General features: G+C 30.2%; 1 protein-coding gene across 1 annotated transcript; it reads right to left on the reverse strand.

Annotated features, from left to right (window-relative positions):
• Window positions 1-717: 717 nt before the first annotated feature.
• On the reverse strand, window positions 718-23,751 carry LOC111636020 (protein argonaute-2-like). The gene is made up of 2 exons (XM_023381171.1): window positions 23,556-23,751; window positions 718-3,647 (listed from the first exon to the last, which is right to left on the reverse strand). The coding sequence occupies exons 1-2, from the start codon at window positions 23,584-23,586 to the stop codon at window positions 799-801; spliced, it is 2,880 nt and encodes a 959-aa protein (XP_023236939.1). The 5' UTR covers window positions 23,587-23,751; the 3' UTR covers window positions 718-798.
• Window positions 23,752-23,957: the final 206 nt, after the last annotated feature.

Here is a 23,957-nt window from a genome sequence, read left to right on the forward strand (position 1 = left end):
TTAATATTAAATATAGCATTTTATACATTTTCCTTTACTAGTATTTCATAGCTTCATTTATAATCTGAGATTAAAAATATGTAAAGCTTAGTTGAACTGTGAGAATATATAAATAGTTATCAAGCTTTAAATATTTCGTATTTAAAAATACTGTGCAAAGATGTAGACAAGTTCATCATGTATTGTCAGACATCATATTCACTTGTAGTAACATGCCATTTATATATTAAAGTAATTCATTCATTACAAAGAACAATTATATAAGTTATTCAATATAAAATATTTCAATAAAAAGGCAGTTAAATATAATCAAGCAAAATCAATATTAATTGCAGTTTAATTTTTCATAACAATAAAATTAAAATTTGTTTTTCATTTTATAACTAGTGTACACAATTTTTAAGCAATAAAACAGATATAATCAATATATCTCATCATCTCATTTTAAATATTTATTTTGCATTATTATTTGCAAATATTGGAACTTCAGGATGAATGGAATTTATTTATTTAACACATTCTACACCAGTAAAAATGATAAAATAATAAAGAAAAAATATAAAATAATATGTGATTTTAATGTAAGAAATTGAATTTTTTTCAATTCTAACAAAATTTTTTATATAAATATAAAATAAAAATTTATTTATTATTGTCTTTACTATTTACTTGACACTTAGTTCAAAAAATACCCTTATTTGTGTTATTTTTCTCAACTATAAATCTAAAATACATGAAATTTCTGATTTTTTTTTTTTTTTTTTTGAAAAACTATGTAAATGTGTCCTCACATTATTTTTATACAAAATACATGGTATTTTGCATATCTTGCACCACTTTAACAGCTTGTCTAATACTCTCCTGAACAATGACTTCTGTCTGACCAGAAGTTTCACTGCCTGAACTACTCATCTCTTCTGTCTTAGCTATTAAATATTGTTTTGCTCGATAGGCTGCTAAATGTGCATACATAACTGGGCATGGAATAGATATGCTACGGGTACAACGAACATAAGTATGACAAAGATAATAGGTTAGGGTTTGTAATTCATCAGCACTGAATTCATTGTCATCCCAAAGAACAGTATAATGTGCTGGTCTGCTTGTGCCTTGAATACCAGTATGGCTGCACATAAAAAAATCAAATTCAATTGGATGTACAATATCTGTATCAACAGTTGTACCTGGTGGTATATTGGCATGTTTTCCTACACCATCTCTTCGATCCAAAGGTGCAAAACGAGTATGATGGCGTTTTCCAACTATAATAAAAGTAATGGGTGGTTTATAATCTTCATTAAGTTCTAAACATGCCTGTTTTACTTGTTTTAATTCATCATTTAGTACTTTACTAAATTCTCCTTCACTTACACCATCTCTATAAAAAATTATTTTTTCTGGTTTTTTCCCTCCAGTATGTTTATAAAATGATTTTAACAATTCTTTTACCATATCTTTTAAATCAATAATAATTTCCTGTCTTGTTTCATTCTCTTTCCCATCTTTTGTCTTTGCTTGTTGTACACGAACACTAGCTTTGTATCGGCTAGGAAATCCATCAAGACTTCCAACTACTGCAGCAATAGAAGGTTTCACTTTATCTCCTGGTGCTGGATGAGTACAGTCAGCCCCAATAATTATAATAGGGTTTTTGAGCACAGGAGGTTTTTCATTTGGTAGTAAAGAATTATTTACTCCTCCCATCTTTGCATTTATTTTTTGGCAAAGATTACAAATCAGTTGAGGATTACACTTTCTACCTGAAGTATTGCTATCTTTAACACACTGTGTCATAAGTCCTAATTCAGTCTCTGCTACATTTTTTATTTCTGTATAAATGTTTTGTGGCCCTTGTGTTGGAAGTACAATCACTGCTAATTGTAGCTTTGGTTCTATATCCAGTGCTTCTTTAATGATATTTCGTGCAATTGTAGTCCGTGGATTAAAGCATGCAATTTTAACAGGCCGAGCAAATTTTATTCCAACATTTCTCCCACCAGTAAAGAGTAATTTAGCAAAATTTTCTAAAGTTTCTTCATTGCACCAACGAGCTGTTGAGAAACTAAGTAACATCCATTTATCAATATTTACACCTGTGTAAAATTGTTTTCCCTTCATATCCCAAGATCCATTAGAAGGTTTAATTTTCTGCTGTTCATTATATAAAACATGAGGTGGAGCTAAAACTCGACCTTCAAACTGCATAGGCGTCGAGTTAATACGAATGCCAAATTCCTTTTCAAAAGGGCGAAAATCTTTAATGCAATCAGTCAGAGAGTGTTGAATATCCCTGAATCTCTCTGCAGGTGGACGAGCAGTACATTTAATCATTTCAGATGTCTGAATTTCCGTTAATTTTTTCTTGCAATGCTGACCTTCTACAATGTCACAAACTTCCATAGGTAAATAAATCTTTTTATTCTGTGTTCCTACATCTAAACAAGGTAAATTAGGATATTGCAATTTCTTATATTCCATTTCAAAATATTGAGCTACTGATGTTTTAATTTTCTTCCCATTCTCTTCCCTGAAAAAAATTGTATGGTGTGCACTTTCCCGTGTGACATCAGAAACTCTATACTTTCGTGGATAACTAAGATGAGTAACTTGAATACGTAAACCTTTCAACTCTTTTGCAAATATTTTTCTTTCATAATCATTTAGCATTTTGATTTGTCTTAATTTATTCATCTTATTTTCTTCTTTGGGATACAAGATTTCCAACATATAATTAATAACAGGTCCACTTTTATAAAATGTAGTTGCTGACATATCAATATTCAACATTGGTTTCCATTGAGAAATTCTCATGCTTTGATGGTGTCCAAACCATATTTCTCTTCCACCACTTAATGGAGGAACTTCTTCTCCTCTTGGTTTCTGAAAAAATGATCTACCAACAGGAACTAAACGTAATGCTGGACCATGCCTTAATATTGTTTCTATGGCCATTATTCCCATAATTATTTCTTCACTTATTATAAAACATTTTCCCTCAAGTAACTGATGTAAAGGTTCAAGGCTAATTGAATTTTTAACAAGAGATCCAGTTCCTTTCTTACTAACAGGTTGAATTTTAATTTCATAACTGTCAGATCTTCCATCTTCATCAGTGAGACTGACGCTAAATGTTTTCTCATTATCAATAGGCAATTTATTTCTAGTATAGAGATTTTTTTCACCATCAAAAGCAGGACGAATATTTCTGAATATGTCTATAGCTCTAAGCATAGCTTCCACCACTTTTCTTTTGTTTCTGGTATTTAAACATTTGTCTTTTTTTTTCACATCTTTTTTCTTATCACCTTCATCTGTCCTTTCTTTTCTAATAGTGTAAATATCAACATCATAATGAAAAACTTCACCGTGAGGTAACTCAATTGGAAAATAATTAGCCTTTAAAGGTATTTTCCTTCCTAATGTACCTATTCCGGGCCTTTTAGCATACACAAAATGAGAAGAATCATCATAAGTTAATTCAAGTCCAAGTCGCTTCATTGCTTTTGAAAGTGTATCAATACCAGTTTCAGTTCGTATAGATGTTGGCACAATGCTGTGTACTTCATCTTGTGCACTTCTTGGTACTGCTGATGCTGATGTTCCAGGTTGACTTTCAGTAATTTCATGAGATGGAGCAACTCCACGACCTACAATAAATATATCAGTTGCAATATAATATATGTTATTAAATAATATCTAGCATAAATATTACTAAATGTTCTTATAAAAAATATGAGAGAAAAACAATCTTCACATTAAAGTAATAAAAGAACTGAAGTACTTTACTTGAAGTTATAAAACACAAAAATTTGTAAAAAGTATGAGTGCTTTCAATAACATACAGTTATCATCTATAAGTATATTGATAACTAGAATATAATAAGTTAAATTAAAACAGAAAGTTTAATATAAAATCAAAACTTAAATCAAACAAATCAATTTAATGTAGACATAATAAAAATGATGAAGGAATGAAAGTTAAAGAAAGAATTCAGTAAACCTATCTTCAATAGTTCAGGGGTGCACAACCTGCGGCCCGCGGGCCACATACGGCCCCCTATCAATGTTTATGCGGCCCGCGGACGGTACAGGCCAAATCCCTTCTTTCCAAGTTTCTAAGTGTAGAACTTTTTCCCTTTCACAAAGTCATTAGCACCCAACTGTTTTATGACTTTCCCTGAGGTGAGAAATGGGGGGTTGTTCTATAAATAAGTCTATTTCTAGCTAACACTTTCTGGTTTAGATATGGAATATTTTAAGTTTAATACATAGTATTATAACGATTTTTCGAAGAATCAAATAGAATAAAATGATGTTAGAACGTCATTTCCGATGTTATTAGGAAGTTTCTATTTTGGCGGGAAATTTTCAATTTTATGCTTCGGAAAACTTGCTTATTCGTCTAAATAGCGTCAAATAACAAAAATAAGTGAAAATAGCGCTGAAAAACCATGAAAATAACGATTTTTTAGCATTTGTTTACATTCTAGATTCTGATTGGTATAGTCGAATTTGAATCAATCTTTTCTGAAAAGACGCTTATTCGTCAACCTAATGTCATTCAAACTAGAAAAAAACTAACCAGAGTTCAAAAAGGAATGTACAAAAAGCTATAAAACCAATAATTTACAACAATATCTCTCCATAGACAAAGAATAGAAAAAAAATTTTCCACATCAAATTTATTATTATTAAGTTGGACCAAGAAAATTAATACTGTAGTTGGAATAGAGTCATTACGACTAAAAGGAAGCCATTTGCATTAAAATATTTTGGATTTAATAATTATTACAAACCGCGTCAAGCCATAAACTTGTCAACAAAGAGGGTTGTAAAATGATTCCGTGTAGCTAGAAAGCTGCGGTTTTTTTTGTTTGAAAGAAAACAGATATATTTAGGTTATTTAAGTAGTAAATTAATTGGAACTTTTTATTTACTTTTATTTTTACATTCTTTTTTTCGTAAATTTAAAATTAAATTATTATTTTTAATTTTTATTTTATTTGAAATTTAACAGTCGTAAACTGTGATATATTTAGGACAGAAAAAAACAGATTGATTCTAGCGCCAATTTGAAACGAGATATCGCAATTTTAATAATTATATTTAAAATATTCAGATTTTCCACTGCACTGTGTTAATCACTTTTGATTCATTTCTGAACAGGGGGTAAAACTGACGGGCCATAAATATAATTTAGGTAAGAATGGTAACCACATTTATGATGGATTAGTGTCCTGCACCTGGCATGTTGACGATCTGACTCACAAATTCTGAGAAATGGTGGAGACGCCCGGACAGGGGTCAAACGAATTAAGACCTGCCTGGCCATTTGTCAAGTGTGCGTAATAGTCTTCTGTCCCCGCCTCTTTAGTCTTTGGTCAGAGTGGATACAGAACAAAGCACGTGGTAGTCTAGCTTGCCTTATCTCAAACACGATTCATTGCGGGCCTCAGAATTTTCGGCACAACGAGACATTGTTTTGCAGAGTGAACAGTATGGCGCCGGGCATTAAACGCAAGGTCAATCGCGAGAATCATCAGTTTCAAGAAGTGGAAGTGTGGACTAACAAGTACTGTTTTGTGCAACAGAACAACAGCATTATTTGCCTTTTGTGCAATGGAACAATAGCAGTGCCAAAAGAATTCAACCTGAAGCGACATCATGAAAGCCAACACAAGGATTTCCTTCTGCAAGGTACGGAACGCAAACGGAAAATCGAATCGTTACGACGATCACTAATCAGCCAACAAAATGTGTTCAAGAAACAATCTGGAGAATTGGATGCGGCTGTTGAAGCCAGCCTAGAAATATCTGCTTTAATAGCCAAGAATGGGAAACCTTTCACAGATGGCGATATGATAAAAAAGTGTCTTATCATCGCAAGTGAGATGTGTCCTGAGAAGACAGTGTTTTCAAACAATCAGTCTTAACCACATGACGATACAACAAAGAATCTCGCAAATTGCATCAGACATTTCTGGCCAACTTAATATTTTAGTTGCAAACTGTGCTTATTTTTCTTTGGCTGTGGAAGAATCCACTGACATATCATCAACAGCACAAGTGATTGTGTTTATTAGAAGTGTTTCACTAGATTTTATTGTGAATGAAGAATTTCTTGGCATGGCATCACTTTCTGGACATACAACTGGTGCTGACTTATTTACTAGTTTATTGAGCGTTTGCAACAAATCAGCACTGGACTTTGACAAGCTATCCAGCATTGCCACCGATGGAGCACCATCTATGGTTGGATGTGAGAATGGCATGGTCACCTTGCTGAAAAACCACCTTGGGGACAGGCAAAAGGAGTTAGTCCAGTATCATTGCATAATTCACCAACAGCAACTTTGTGCAAAGAAGCTGGGATTTGAACGTCTGCTGAAAGATGTCTATGATACTGTGAACTTAATCCGCCGTCATGGACTCAACCATCGACTCTTCACATCATTTCTTGAAGAAATAGATGCTGATTATGCTGACCTGCCCACGTATACTGAAGTTTGTTGGCTGAGCAAGGCAGCAGTCCTCAAGAGATTTGTGGAGCTATTGGGGCCTATTATCACTTTCCTCTAATAACGGGGGAACACTACAAGGAATTTGGAGGAACAAAGATGGCAGTGTGATTTAGCTTTCCTTGCTGACATTACTTCTTATCTAAACGACCTTAATTTGAGATTGCAGGAAAAGATGCAACTTGTTTCTCAGTTGACAAGTAACATCAATGCATTTATGACCAAACTATCACTTTTCAAGTCCCACATGCAATCAGAGAACTTTACACACTTTCCACATTGCAAGGCCATGAAAGAGAAATACCCACATATGAAGATGGATTACTCTGACCAAGTTAACACCCTCCTTACATCATTCAATGAGAGGTTTGGTGAATTCCAGAAATACAAGATCTACCTGCAACTTTTTTCAACTCCATTTGATGTGAAAGTGGAAGATGCCCCTCCAGATGTCCAACTTGAGTTGATAGACATCCAGTGCAGTGATGAATTGAAATCACAGTTTAAAAATTCTAATCTCCTCACATTCTACAAAGAACTGCCAGATACATCATTTCCAAAACTGAAAGACAATGCTCGATTTTGTGCAAGCATGTTTGGCCTATGTATGCGAAACAAGCATTTTCGCTTATGAATTTAAACAAGTGCAAAACACGGAACAGGTTAACCAACAAGAATTTGGAAAATCTGCTGGTTGTTTCAACATCTGCCATTACGCCAGACATCAAGAAGATTGCCGCCAGCATCCAATCTCAGCCATCGCATTAATCACTTGGAGGTCCGGCCCCCAGTCAGTAAACTTAATTCTAATTTGGCCCTTCTTGAAAAAAGGTTGTGCATCCCTGAATAGTTGAATACACTACAAAGTAAAAGCCAATGTTATGGGAGATCTTATGCAGGATAATTACAACTTCTTATCAATAGTAGTATTTGTATAATTTGTCAACTTTTGATTTATTACTTCAATTAAAGAATTTAACATATAAAGGAAATCCAGCAATGAGTTGTTTAACTTTCCCAATGACATTTAAAATTGTGTGTGGAACCATCTGTTATGATAGTTTATTAAACTTTTTTTATATTTTTAATTACTATATTTTGATGAGTATAAGTCACACTTTTTTTACTACTTTTTGGGGCTCAAAATCATGGTGCATCTTATACTCGACAGGTAACCATTTTTACAGTGAAATTATCTACAGTAGTGGTCCACTCTAGGGACCAACCTGTGCAAGGGTCCGTTAAGCAGATGGTCCCTCAACCGAATGGCTAGAGTACCTAGATTATTAGAGTAGCGACACATGAGTCATCGCCGTCATATTCTGTTGACTGTCATCACGTGACCTCTGGTTTACATTAAGAAATGATGATTATTTCAGTTTAATAAAGATATCGATTCATCCATCCGTCATATTCTTGAATAAAAAAACGAATAAAATGCATCTTTAGACAATCCCATTAAAACAGATTTTTTCAAAATTTTTTGTTTCAAAATAGGGGTGCGTCTTATACTTGACAGCGACTTATACTCGTCAAAATACGGTATTATAAAATGGTAAAAAGCTTAATTTTGAAGGTAGGAATAAATTTTATAAAACACTTAATGATGATTTTACTCATTTAAGTCAAACCCTACTTGAGATATGACACAACTCCCTTTATATCTCCACTTTGTCGCCCTTGAACCACCAAAATTTAAGATCACCAATCTCCCTAATACACAAAACTCCATGCAAAATTTCAGAAATTTTTCAATAAAAAGCATAGGAGTTATTAAGCTTCAAAGAGGGTGAACAAAATTGTGCCCTCCAAACACAAATATACATACATGCAGAAGAAACCCTTACATTTTTTTGCATTTCTCAATGTTTCGAGGTCAAGTCAAAAAAGTAAAAATCTTGGTGGGTCATTTTCTGACTGATCACCATATTTCCCTATGTTATATAGTGTCTACTTGTAATGAATATACAGTAGAGTTTATATTAAAGTGTTAAGCAAAGATAATCATTTAGCAGATGAATTAGAAATGCATTTTGATCCAATTGTCCTTCCAGTCTAATTTATATAAATAAAAGTGTGTGTATTTTTTAAGATATAAACCAATAATTTCCATTGTTCACTTACAAATAGCTAAGTTAGGTTATTTTGATTAGCAACATTAAAATTTCTTTAAGATGCTACTTTTTACAATGATTTTTTTTATTAGTAACAAATAATCATTACATAGTAACCTTCAACTTGTTCTTGACAAATTCTTATTTTTTATATATAACATACCATAATAAGTTCTTTTTAATATTAATTATTTAATATTAATAATATATTATTGAAAAAGTTTTTTACTTTAAAGGAAAACCTTTCTAATTGTATGATAAGTCATCACCAGACTGGGTGCCAAGATTACACATGGGATGTGAGAGTGGCCACAACCCAACTGCATAAGGTGCATTATGAAAAAGCATGTAATCAGGAGATCTGTAAGCTTTCATTTGTGAGTGTAGTAATTTGTTGTCAAACACAAATAGTTTATGATGTCATCAAATTCTCCTTTAGGCCACAATGCTTGATCTACAATGAAGATGCTGGTTTCATATGGATAAAATTATTTTCTATCTTTTTAATATCTTAATTTTAAATTCAGTTCATGCAGAAAGCAGATACTTGACATAATGAAACTTTCTCTTTGTATAAAGCAGCATCTTGTCCTGTCAGACTGAGAATAGCCTGCCAGAAAAGCATCTTTTTAAACTTTGTTCATGCTAAAAAAAATACTGCCAACCTGTCAAATAAGCTAAGCAAGCAGAAGCTAGACCACAACAAAGCAAATGTGCATTTTATCAAGACATGCAACCTTGAAATTCCTCTGTAGGTATATTCACTTTTATTTCTCTCCTATTCATTTTCTTTATCTTCAACTCATGCTTTAATTATTATTATTATTATTAGACACTCTTATTTGAATTTTTATATTGAAAACTAATAAATTTCCAATAATTATCCCTACCCATACTTCTCTATCATTTCTAACATTGACAGTTATGATACAATGTGATAATTGCAATCCTAATACGCCATAAACTTATTAGTGCATGAAAACTCACTATAAAAAGAATTTTAATGACTAAAAATAATTATATACATTTAAAGCAATACCCCTAGTTTGACTATTTTATTTCTCTTTGTTTAAGTTAAAAAATCACACTTTTATCAATCCAGCAAATGATTTTTAATATCATAAAAACATTTTCAATCGTTTAACTTATTCACTATCCAGTATATAGTTTATTTTATGTTTCTCTTTGTTTATTGACAACAGCATTAGTCTGACATTTTGCTATGAAATCAAATAAAGATGAAATTGCAAGTTTGATTTACTTGCTTCATTTTTAAAAATTGTTTCATCAAAATTCACTTTATATTAATTAAATTGACATTTGCATAAAATTGAGTTATTATTTAATAACTTTTGAGTTATAAGACAATAGTAAAATAAATATTCTTGTACTGTTTTTCTTAAACAGCAATTGAATGCATATTAGTAGTGAATGTTTTTTGCTACCAGAGAAATTCAATATATTAAAATGTCATTGTAATTTGCAAAACAAAAATTTACTGGCAAGGATGTTGCAATATTTATTCTTCTTGCTTTTTGCTGGTGATTTGCTTTCTGCACAAACTGAGTTTAAAATTAAGATATTAAAAAAAATACATAATAGAATCTATGTATGTATGTCTCTTTAATCTGACATTAAGTTTGGTAGACTATCATTACAGCTTTCAGGTTAGACACTTCTTTTATTGTTTCCACATATGCATTTCAGACTTATATAAATGTTAAGTCCCTCTTCAATACAATACTATGGTTCTATCTTCTAAAACCACTGTGTACAATGGGTAACATTGGAAAGGTTTTAAAATACAGGTTTACAAATTAAAATTAAAATACAAATTTAAAATACAACCATTAAAAACACTGTATTTTTAATGGCTGTATTTTAAAACCTTTCCAATGTTACCCATTGTACACAGTGGTTTTAGAAGACAGAACCATAGTATTGCACTGAAGAGGGACTTAACATTTATATAAGTCCGAAATGCATATGTGAAAACAATAAAAGAAGTGTCTAACCTGAAAGCTGTAATGATAGTCTACCGAACTTAATGTTGGATTAAAGAGACATACATACATAGAACATAATAACAGCTATCCAAAAGTGATATTTACATAATAGAAGTTAATTTTAACAATGCTTATGTTATATATTTTATTATCATTTGATAAATAAAACAGCAATGAAGCAAAATATATTATAAAAGATTTTGTTCCTCAGCAACCAACTCTTTCATGACATAATGCTTTTTTATCTGTTATATGTCATGAAAGAGTAGAAAGATGAGATAGAAAGATTTAAACACAAAGTTTAAGCTACAAAGCTATAAGAATACAATTACACAGGAATACAATTAGAAGTATTTATACTTTCTAATTGTATTCCTGTAATTATTATAATTAATGTTAAAACATAAATTTTGGTAAATAAAATAAATGAACACAGCAAACATTAAAAAAATAAATAAATAAAAACAATTTGCTATTTTCAGCCACCATCTTATATTAACATTTGCTGTAGTTCACTTTACTCTTGTTTTGTGAAATTGTGATGAGTATCAAATTTGCTTTGCATAAATAACTTTTTTGCCAAACAATTGCCACATGATATCAGGTTATATTACTACTACTATTAATAATTAAATGTAATTTGGCACAAGAGGTAGGTATTAGATGCCATCTTTTGCTAATTTAATATTTTAATAATTAATTTTGAAGTTTCTGGAAGAAAAGAATTATCCCAAAGTGGGACTCAAATCTGTATTAAAATATTAATTTAATTATAATTATTAAACTTAGCAAGAGACGGCAGCTAATGCCCACCTCTAGTGCTAAATTACTTAGTATTTAATTATTAATAGTGGTAGTAATGTAGCCCAATATAATAAGGCAATTGTTTGGCTTTAAAATATAACTATCAGGTTTTAGATGTTGATAATTTTTTGCATCCTATTTTTATTTTTGTAGCAAATTTCTATCTGAACTAAGATTAGAGTTCTCTACAGCAAATACTGTTAAGAGCTAAGCAATTGACACTATAATTTGTGGATAGAAAAATTTAATAAAATAAATTTATTAAAATTATTTTCTAACAATTATTATTATATTATTTTATTAGTCATTAAATAAAACAAATGAAACAATATATAAAATTGTTAATGAATAAGCATTTATACCCTTTACAGAAAGTTTGAGGTTCCCTTTCAATATTTATTTTTTCTTTTCACTTATTTTATAATGATAAAGTACAATGAAATGAAATAAAAACACAATGTCTTAATGCTTGAAACAGTACCTTCTAAACTGGATACTAATTTCATGTTTTTAATAGTTGCTTGGGAGGCAGAGAATATATGATTGAGTAGAATATGCAACAGTTTTATTTTCATTCTAGTAATTTTGTATGGGGTAAAGTCACTGCAAGTTATATGCACAAAATTACAGTAATTATTTTCTATTATACAATAAACTTTAGTTAAGTATGCCATTAAAAATTTTTCCTGTTATATCTTACTGAATATAATCAATTAATTATATTGTGATAAATTTCAGTGAAATTGTGCAAACAACAAATCTTTTGTTTGCATCTATCAAAGATGCAAGATAAAAAATTAAAATTTATTACCAAAAATGTTTTTTTAATCATAAAAATGCATGTTCAATTACTTATATTTTTAGTTTACTACTCCTAAATCAACTATTCCAAAAATAAATCTATTAAAACTCTGAACTTTTTAAATTTTAACATTAACTTCTTTAAAATACCATAAGCATATGCTTTAATTTGTATATTTTTTTTATAATCAAAACTAAGAATTACAAATAAAATTATTTTGTATTACTTTGAACATTGTTGGATTCTGTTTTTTCAAAATTCATGTAAGATATTTCAGAAAACAGAATCTGTAATATCAATAAAATTAAACTATTTTGATTTTACTATTGTAAAATCAAATCCATATATTGATTAGCACAATCCTATTGCACTAATCACTACAGAACTATGGTTCAAAAATAATAATTTTGCTTGATTTTGCATTTGTTTTCATACATTACTTTATATTTACAAATTTAATAAATAAATCAAAAATTGAAAAAATATTTGACTAGTACCATAATTATGTGGATAAGCTGCAAAACATCGTTAAAATGGAAATACAATGTTCATATATACTATGCAACTCTGAGTGACCATTGAAAATATGACATCAGTATGCAGTTTAAAATATATCATCTCAAGTATTCCATTTTACCCATATTTCTTTCATTTCTTTTGAAATAATATCCTGTTTTGAATATCAAAAGTAAAAATCACCACAACATATCAAAATAAAATAGAATTAAATCATTTTGCTTAATTTCTATTCTTATTTATGAAAAAATATTAACAAACAATATAATAGTACAGTTATATCGCAGTTTCAAAGAATGATTTTTAGTACTCATCATAATATACAAATTAAATAATCTCAGTATTATGAATTTCTTTGCAGTGCATTTGCAAAAAATTTTGAAAGTATAACAGAAAAACAGAGAAATAATAAGAAACTTCATTCACATCTGTTTATTTCAGTGGCATATGTCTGTGTTCTATTGCAGGTGTGCAGTAATTTTTGTCACAAAATTTCAAGGTAATCATATAAGTTTATTCTTAACAGTTCATTATAGTATTCATTTTCATTGTTGTTCTGTTTTTATACAGCAATATTATAATATAAAACATACAGCATCATTACAATATTTTTATTTCTGTCTACTGCATATTAAAGAAAACACACAATTACTAATAAACAATAGGCTACTATGAAATAATTTGTTTGGTTATAATATAAAATTAGCTAAACAATTTAATTCAGTACAGGTAACCCCCGTATAACACGGCACTTCTATAGCACGGATTCACTCTAACACGGTTCGAGAATTGGGTAAAACCCTCGTACAACAGGAAATGTAATAAATTTTTACATACTTAAGTAATAATAGTTCACGAAAATTATTATTTTCGTGAACTATTAGTACTTAAGTATGTAAATTTTCTCTTCTCGCCTTCTGTCGATACACGTGGTCCTTCTCAAAACTTGTTTCAATGTTGCCAGATCTCGACGCTTCTGCTTCTGATGTTGCCAAATGTTTTTCCCTTATTCCATACTTGCTTTATTCTTCATAAGTACTTAGCACCATATAAGGAAATTTATAAATACCTTTTAACTAGAAGCAAGCAATCTAAAATTACATACATTTTGCAAAAGGTAAAGCATGGATCTGAAGATAATGCAGAAAAATGCTCAGAGGATAACGATAACTTGCCAAAAAGAAAACGCTTTCAGTTAATTAATAGTGTTTTTAGTGATGACGAAGGAAACATTGTTTAATTTATATTAATATGTATCACTTAAAAAAAAATTAATGAAGATATTTATCTTAATTATGAAAATATACTAGCATGTTTTTTAATTTTTGGAACCTAACCCTCCTTTTTGTATTAGTTCTTTGTTTCGTATAACATGGATTTGCATAACACGGCAATTTTTTGGAACATAACTACCGTGTTACCTGTACTAATATTCATAAATTATACAATTATACATAAAACTAAGGCTCTTTATAAGATAACTTTAATTTTAAAATTGAACTTGATCAAATAAAACAATGGATCACATTATAACAACAACAGTACACCTTACATAGCCAGCAATAATTTAATGAACAAATGTTTTCTCATCTTGTTACTTTTGTTTACAAATGTCATCATCAGGTTAACAAGTTTCAAATTATGATAGACAAGAATATAGATTCAAACCAAAAGTTTGAATCTTACAAATTCATGAAATGATCTATCTGGCTACAATAACAACAAATTTTATTTCAGCCTGGTATGTAAGTACGTACATGCCAGTACTGCCAATGCATAACTGACAGATTAATCATAATTACATATTTTACAGTTACCATTAAAATTTACATTAATAATAATTGAGGAATATAAAATGTATTTACAAAGATTAAATGCAATAGCAGAAAACAAAGTATGTGAAAGATATTGCTCAAAGAAAAATTATTATAAAATATCAGTCATATCATGATGATAAACTGTCTTTAGTAAAAGGTTAGCCAGAATATACAGTCTAGTTCAGGAGAAGAGCATTTATGACCCATGCCAAAGTTGTTCTATAGTCTGACCACTATAGTGCATTGTCACTGCATTTCAGAAAAAAAAAAAATTCTAGTTTCTACTGAGGGAAAGCTATCTGTAAAACTTCCTGAGATGTGAAGAATCTTATTCCTGTAGTGAAGAGAGAGAACTTAATTTCTATTCAATGGTAGGAACTTATAAGACCTGATGATATCTAAAAGTAAGTGTTGCAAATGCTTGGAAGATTTTTTTGCTGAGTAAGAGGTCCTTGTTATCACAGGATACCTGGTGGCCTGAGATGAGGAGCTTGAGGGAAGTCTTTCTCTTTCCAGCATTGGGCAGTCATAAATGTAATGATTGTTATTAGAGACCCTGCAGAATAAGCATAATTGGGCTGCTGTTTTGACAATCTTTTCAGGTATATGAAGAATTTTCTGTGATTGGCAAGAAACTAGGAAATCTTATGATTTGTGAAAAACCAGCTGTTATTGTAATGATTATTGATGTTTGCGATTGAAACTACATTTGTCATAGTTGCTCTTCCATTTATCTTGCTAGATCTGAAGGCCTCTCCACAAGATTACCCTGGCTGAAGATAGTGGCTTCTTGTTGTAGATAATGTCAGTTTCCATACTACTTGTGTAAGGTCTAATTTTTCGATACTCAGAAGTAATCCAACATTTTTATCTTGGTTTATGTAACATTGTAAACGAGGGTCAGTCAGTGCCAGGCATAGACTTTTAAATGGGCAAAACACAAACAAATTTGTTCAAAAAAGATGCCATTAGAGTGTTAGAAAATTTTAAAAATAAACTCTTGCCTATTCATCAAAATTAATTAGATTTAATATTATTCTAAGACAGACTATGTACATTTGTTATTAGTACAAAAATATAAAGTTAGAAAAAACAAAACTATACATGTTATAGAATTCTCAAACAATATTTTATCTAATTAAAAACCAAAACAAAACATTAAGTTATATATAAAAACTTTGCAGACACTTGAAAACTTGAAACTAACTTAGAATTATCCTTATAACTATCTCCACAAAACTTGACAAGTAATACGAAATTAAACTATTTACAGTTACAAAAATTGTTACAATCTACACCTGCCTAGTCATCACACCAAGAAACACATCTGGAAACCCTTATTTGCCAATTGCACTCACTCAGGAACTTCACCTCTCACTAACAATAGCTTCACCTCGCTTTTCTTCAGTCTTGTCGAGGCTTTTATACTCCATGGCTAGATGTAACTACAGCTGTGCCACTCCAATTCATTTACATACTTAGTCTAACGTAATTGTTATTTTTCTTTTGCAATCTTTCAAACATTTTGTCTTTACCAATCTTTTCAATAAAATAATTCTAATTTTTAGAATCAGTTACAATTGGGAATAAGGAACCATTCTTTAATTTCTATTTGGAAATCACTAAATCCAAGATGCTATGTGGGATTGGCAACATAGGCAGTAGAGGTGTCAGTCATGATAAGAGCCTTATTTTTAGAACTTAGATTTTTCTTTCTGGGTCAAGTGTACATGTTTTATCCTTTCACAAAAAAAAAAAAGTGTCCCCAACATAAATAAAATCCCTGAAAATAAAAGTAAAATTTGGACTCAAAACCTTACACTTGCAGCAGTTTTTGTGTGTCAGCTCACTCATTTCCAGCACTGCCTTCATAAGCTTTCATTCACCTAATATAGTATACATTGTCAGAGATGGTGAGATGTTTCATTTTTTTTTTTTGATAGAAAAAAGAAATACTTATAAAATCAAAAATTGGACAATTACTCACAAATATGGATTCCCACTGCACAATTCAAAATTTCTATTACATTTTTTGTCCAGTTGCACATTAGACTATGCTCTGCAACAGTAATACCCCAAGTTACGTAAGTAATGTGGGCAATAGACCTTTACGTAACTTGAATTTTATGCAAGTCAAATTTGTAAATTGCTTAAGTGTAACTATGTAATTAATAACTCAATACCGTATTTATTATTATATGTATACTGACTGTTTTGCTGCTTGACCTTCACTGAGTACTGTACAGTACATACATTAGAAGAATCTTGTTTATGAGAAAAAGTGCTCAGTACGCTTTCATATGTGCTTACAATTATACCAAAAAGTAAAGGATTAGCAGAGCAATAAAATAATAAGTCAGCACAGTGCAAAAGAAAGAAAGGAAAAGAGAAAGAGAGAGAATGTAATCCTCACGATATTACTGATGTAGAATTCAATTAATAAATAAGCAATTACTTATAACCAGCATTAATTCTCTTATAAATGAACGTTTTATTCTGTCTTTAATGGTCATCATCAGGTTTCTATGCTTTGGAATGTTTGTAAAAGAATGCATCCTCCAAAAATTCAAAAATTGCATGTCTTGAAGATACGCGCATGCTCAATGTAGCTCTTTAAAAAATGAGTCTTCAAACTGGCTTCCTATTTTAAAAGTTTGATGTTTATATACTGTAAATTATGAAGATAAATGATCTACAGGGTGTTTATAATTAAAGTTCCATTTTGAAATGGCCATAAAATGAAAACTACTGGACAGAATGTTATCAAACTTGGTAATAGTGTACAAGATGTCATGGGATTTTATTTCCCACAAAAAAAAAAAAGTTCAAAAACTCACCACCAACAGGAAATGGTGCTGTCTGCAATATTGTTAAACGAAATAAGACACGAAGACATCGTTGAAAATGTTTTTAATCAATTTTAAAATTGATTAAAAACATTTTCAACGATGAACATTGTCCACATTGAACATGCTCTTTAATGCATTACTGTGTTCTCAACAGTAGCTCTTAGCATATCAGGAGGAATTTAACTTGCTTTCAGTAAATGGTGAACACCACATTAAACATGCTTTGTAATACATTTTAGAAACAATTAAAAACATTTTCAATGATGTCTTCATGTCTTATTTTGTTTAACAATATTGCAGACAGAACCATTTCCTGTTGGCGGTGAGCTTTTGAACTTTTTTTTTTTTTTTTTTTGTGGGAAATAAAATCCTATGACAGCCTGTACACTAATATCAAGTTTGATAACATTCTGTCCAGTAGCTTTTATTTTATGGCCATTTAAAAGTGGAACTTTAATTATAAACACTTTGTATTTTACATCAAAATACATCCTCCACACAGACGCCAGAGAGTCCATTTCTTTAAAATTGATGGCTGTTTCCCTCTTGAACACTTTAAATATCTCCAGTTGTTTGAGATATTTTAGGCTGGCCTGGTCCTTGCACCGTTGTAGTAACTGTGCATTATCAAAGTCCACCCTGACGTCGTTATCAATAGTGTAAGCCAATGCCTGTAGTGGAAAGACTTTTTTGAATGGAGTATTTATGTTCCTTGATTCTTGTTTTAAGACAATGTGCAGTAGCACCAATATATTCACCAGGACAGTTCACCCTATGATTGTAAATAGGGATAGAATATACACCTGGGATATTATTTCGATCCAATCTGTCCTTATCATTTTTTAAACAAGAGAAAACTGTTGGAGATCTCCTGAAAGTGATCCTATTACTCGTAAAGCAAGATATTTGTTTGTAGGTGTTGGTAAAGATCTTGCTGTAAGTAATAGGTAAAAAGGACTTGTCTCCTGTAAGTGCTGTTTCCACTGGTTGTTCCCGACGTGCAACCAGATCATTAATTAGGTATACAGGGTAACCATGCTGTCTAGCTACACTTGAAATATACTCCAGTTCCATTCTCCTATCTTCTGCATTCAAACAATGGGCGTAAGCCCTTCTTACTAGGGCCTTAAAAGCAGAGATCTTGTAACCAAAAGGATCATGAAATTTTGCATGAATGAAAAGCGGAGCATATGAGGTCTTACAGAATATCTTAGTTCTTAATCGGCCATGTTGTAACACGATGTCATATTGAGAAAGTGTACGTTGGTGGAGCTTTGTTGTTCCACCTGCAACGAGAGGCCATAAGCATTATCATTGAAAGCCTCGATGAACGCTGACAAGTTTGGTTTTCTTCTCCAAATAATCAACACATCATCTATGTATCTAGCATACAACCTAAGTCATTGGTTATGCCAGGTAAGACACACCGCTTGAGTCGCCTGACCACCAACTCACAAAGAGTTCTTGAGATGGGACTACCCATGGGTACCCCTCTACTTTGAAGGAAAGTATCTCCTTCAAATACAAAAAAGGCCGAGTGACATATAAGATGTGCTCTGCCTTTTTCCAACTCTAAGATGTTGGAAATATGTCTAGAAGAGTTGTTGATGTTATAAATGAGGAAGTCCCATAATTCACAAAAACATGGTTCAATACAAATGGAAGGGAACATGAACTCAAAATCACATACAGTAAAGTAGATGCCCTCCAAGTTGCCAAGGGCATTTAATCTGTGAATCAACTCCACTGGATTGAACACAGTGTATGCATATTCTTCCATGTTGCTGCTTATAAAAGAGTTGAGCATATGCTCCATAAGAATAGATGAAAATCTCGATTTGTCGACAATCAGGCATAGTTGTTTACCAGTTTTATGGAGTTTGGCGAAAGCGAACAAGCATAGAGAAATTGGCACTGAGACTGTTGCCCTAGTTACTTTGAGTATTCCAGCTAATGGGGAATTAGCTATATGCTTTACAAACATTCCAAAGCATAGAAACCGGATGATGACCATTAAAGACGGAAAAAGCATTCGTTTATAAGATAATTAATGCTGGTTATAGGCAATTGCTTATTTATTGAGAGAGAGAATGAATGAATGTTTGAAATAGAATAATTTTTTGTAAAATTACATGTTACTCTACTCAGATTTTTTCTAATTTTTGAGATTTACATTTTACATAACTGCAAATTTACATAAGTTACATGTTATGTAATTTGGGGTATTATTGTGCATAGTTTTGAAAAAAAAAAGAAAAAAAAAGGCCATTATTTTTTTGTTCTTCATTAACACATCCTACATAAGCGATGTACAAAAGTATATACTGTATTTTAATCAAAAACTTCGTTTTTGTTTAAGTTAACTGTTTAAGTTTTTGTTTAAGTTAACTGTTGGCGTGACATCTGAACCAAGTATTTAATATACTGTATTTATTAAATTTATCCCTTAATAAATTTCCTGAACTTTATAAAATATTAATAAGCTGGAAAAAAATCAATAATGGTCTTGTAATCAAAATTATTAAATGAAAAAAGATAAATAGTACCATTTAAAATATTTCAAAAGTTTCATCAAGGTTAGATTATTAAATGTATTACAGATTTTTCCCCCCAAATTCTTAATACTGCATAATTAATATAGCTATTTTAAAATGATAATTGATATTGCTGTACTATATGTTATATTTAGGGGTTAGTTTGATCCCTTGTCATTCTGCAATGCTCTCTTCCCTGTTGCATTTTATAGTAATTCTGCACATAAACAATCAATATTTGTTTTTAAAATTAATCTGCACTATCAATAAAAAAAGTAAATGTCTGTAATTGTCTGAACATTAAAAAAAAAAAAAAAAACAAAGAGATAACAGTTTATAAGGTCTGATTTTGATTGATCTTAAAATACAATCTTATATAATATTACAGTAGAGCATTGATTATCCGACCTCCGATCAACCGTCACATCGGTTAACCGACTGCGTTCTAGTCGGCAAATTCAAATGTCCGCTGGTGATACGGCGCTTTAATATTTGGCTACATCTTGGCTACTTTAATATTATTTTCGTTAAATTTTTGGTGTTTTAGCTGGCAACATTGGCTCGACCATGAAAGGGATTCCAGTATTTAAACGAGACTTAATTTTCTAATTATGAGTGGTTGTTTGCTTTGTGAGCAATAAAATAATTTAAAAATAATTTTTAACTATACAATAGCGATGATTATTACTTAAAATAAAATTTTGTTAGGCTTAACATCGATGAAAATTCAACGCAAAGTAGGTTAATAGCGATATACTAATATATTAATTACATGGGATATACTAATATACTATACTAATAATGTATTTTACATACTTTTCAGTTATCCGATCAACCCCAGTCCCCAATTGAGTCGGATAATCGATGTTCTACTGTATTTATTAAATCTAAAATTATAAAAAAGTGCAAAAATAAAAATTAGCTCATTTGATGCTTATGCAAAGTTTAAAAGAACTGCATAAGAACTTCATTTTTAGTAACAAAAAAAAATTGATAAATAGCACTTGTGTATCTTTTACATTTCTTTTACTTCCAAATTAAGTCAACATTTCACTATAATAGTTTTAATATTCTTATCATCAATAGTGCATCTTTATATAAATTGAATGAGAAAAACAATACAATTTTTGAAAAATCGGAAGAACTATATGTATTAAACAAATAACTCAAGGCAAACTACATTAATGATGTGAAACAATACATATAGGAAAACAAGCAATGAAGATGTGCTTGGTTTTGCTGCTTGACCTTCATTGAATACTGTAGAAGAATCTTGTTTATGAGAAAGAGTGCCCGGTATGGTTGTGTTTACAATTAGATTAAAAAGTAAGGATTAGCAGAACAATAAAGTAATAAATCAGTACAGTGCAAAATAAAGAAAGAGACAGAATAAATGAATGAATGTTTGAAATAGAATAATTCTTTGTAAAATTACACGTTACTCTACTCAGATTTTTTCCAATTTTTGAAATTTACATTTTACACAATTGCAAATTTACGTAAGTCACGTATTATGTAACTCAGGATATTACTGTATTCTTTTCTTCTATAAACTCAAGGATCCATGTGAACACATTTGCAGATACAAAGAAATCTGCAGATCACACATTGCTGAGAAATCTGATATCTGAATTATCTCAAACACCAGGATATGAAAATTTCTATTGTTCAGCATTACACACTGTGCAAAACTTTCAGTATTTTCAGTTGATGCTTTCAACGATATAAGAAAGAAAACAGTTAAGTATCTCACAACGGATATATTAATGGGAAAAGGCAATGCAACACTTGGACATAAAAAATACACACATAAATAAATAAGAAATAAATAAGAAATAAATAAACACATCTAACATTACTGTTCAAGAGGGTATATGTAACAACACAAATTTAGAACTAAATAATATAATCAAATAATGACTTTCAGAAAATCCAGTGTAATGTTAATGTTTAGCCTCTGGCCCAAAATTCCCAACAAACTTGCATTTGCAAAATGCTGTTTGTGGGTCCTATCAAATTTAGAACATTCATACAGTACGTGTTTCATACTTAAGATACAGTTACAGTATACTGCTGCCATACCGACTGCTCTCCACTTATCAGAAGGTATTGACGAGTCAGCCAAGATTGCCCAATCCAAGTATGTCCATAATAATATATAAAAATCATTTACATATTTTTTTGTAAATAAGTAAGAATGAGATACTTAATGAATGTTTGCTGATTTTTCATATTTCTCATCATCAAACAATTCAATTACTTCCACATGTAAAGTTGATAGCTTCAAAATTATTTCCATATTTGGAAGAATTATAATCATCAATATCAATCACCCATTTTTATATCAACTCTTTACAGTTTGAATATATATCTTTTCAAGCATAATTTATTTCATGTTAAAGCTAGTTGAGGTTATAAATCATCCAAATTTGAAAACATTAATAGAAATAAATGACTCTCTACATAAATTAGTAAAAACGAAGTCAAATATTGGAAAAAAAATGAAAAAATTTAAGTTCTTAATTTAATTCTTCTTTAAAATGTTTATAATTGTAAACAGATACTTGTATTAAATTTAATTATTAAAATTTAATAAACATAAAGATGTTTTTATCCTGTTACAATACTTTATTTTTGTTTACTAATTACATCTGGTATTTTAAAAAAGACTTACATATAATGAACATTTTGTTTAACTTATAAAACATTTGATTTGGTTATGAAAAAATGGCAAATCATACACTTCATGCTTATAAGGAAAGCTTCCTTTCATAAACAAATATTAACCTCACATTGCTAAAAGGTAACTTGTTAATCCCATAGAATTTTTATACTTTTTTTTTACTTCGTGTTTATTGAAGTGACATATTAAGATTATTCGAAGGGGACGAGTGGTAAAAAGGTAAAAACGACAAAAGTTTTCTTTATTAAAAATACAAAAATATATTAATTTAAAACGATAGGATAATAAGTATCAGTAATATGCAAGTAAATATATCTACTTATTTATTTAATTTAATAAAATGTTTTTTTTTTAACCAATGTTAAATTTTATAAGTAATATATTCAAGTCATACTACTGTGTCACCTGTATCACTTTTCTATTGAATCTTTCATTTGTTATATTGAAGATTACACAAAAGATAAACAGATTATTGATATTACAATTATGACTCAAAAAAAATTGATGCAACTAAACATTATATTAGACTGAAATTTTGTCAGTATTAAGAATGTTATTTGCCCTTGAAATTTCAAATACCAAAAGCTATTCAATATAAACAATTTGCTTAACAGGTGCATTAAGATGTGCATTTTTAACAAACCTAAACATTGACTCAGATTTATTGAATAATTTAGATATAAAAATTCAATTTTTTAATTGATACAGATCTGTGCCATTTATAAATTGTGCGCTTTCCTGTTAAATTATATACAAAAGCGTGCCTATTCTGTGTCTGTAATTGAAAACAAATTGAAAATAAGGAAAATTTTCACATGCTTTAGTGTATTTTTTGTTCTAGTGACTGATTAATCACAGAGAGCATTTTCGAAAAAGCATGAATGTCTTGTTTTCAATCTGAAAACCGCTTACCTCTGCCTTTTCCCCTTCGTTTCGGTGGCATGATCAATCCTCCTTATTTATTCTCAAAATATGTGAAATTGTTTCCGATATTGAAATCTAAACGACACAACATTGAAATCAAAACTAAACCAATGATTGGCTGCTCTCGAACGGATTACATAAAACTCACAAAAATAATCAGTAGATCTATATTCACGTGATCATCTTTCCCCCTAAACGTTGCCAAATTCTTTTCCTTAAAAATTGTTAAAGCATTCCTCATACAGTAAGATTTTATTTCTTTTTTTCTATTCCATAAAGTCTTTATTTTTATTGATTTACGTATGAGGATTATAATCGTGCATTAATTTTTGTAGTATAATAGTAAAAATATATATACATATATTTTTACTATTGATATTTCCATTCTCG

Source organism: Centruroides sculpturatus, unplaced genomic scaffold (genome assembly GCF_000671375.1).
Source record: "Centruroides sculpturatus isolate CEXI.00-Female unplaced genomic scaffold, Cexi_2.0 scaffold915, whole genome shotgun sequence".
Classification (NCBI taxonomy): domain Eukaryota; kingdom Metazoa; phylum Arthropoda; class Arachnida; order Scorpiones; family Buthidae; genus Centruroides; species Centruroides sculpturatus.

Bases quoted from the DNA above. Each gene is read 5' to 3' on its own strand.
- LOC111636020 (XM_023381171.1), bottom strand. From the start codon at position 23,586: ATGCCACCGAAACGAAGGGGAAAAGGCAGAG. The intron at 3,648-23,555 runs GTAAGCGGTTTT...TATTTATTGTAG, and splicing joins ACGAAGGGGAAAAGGCAGAG to GTCGTGGAGTTGCTCCATCT.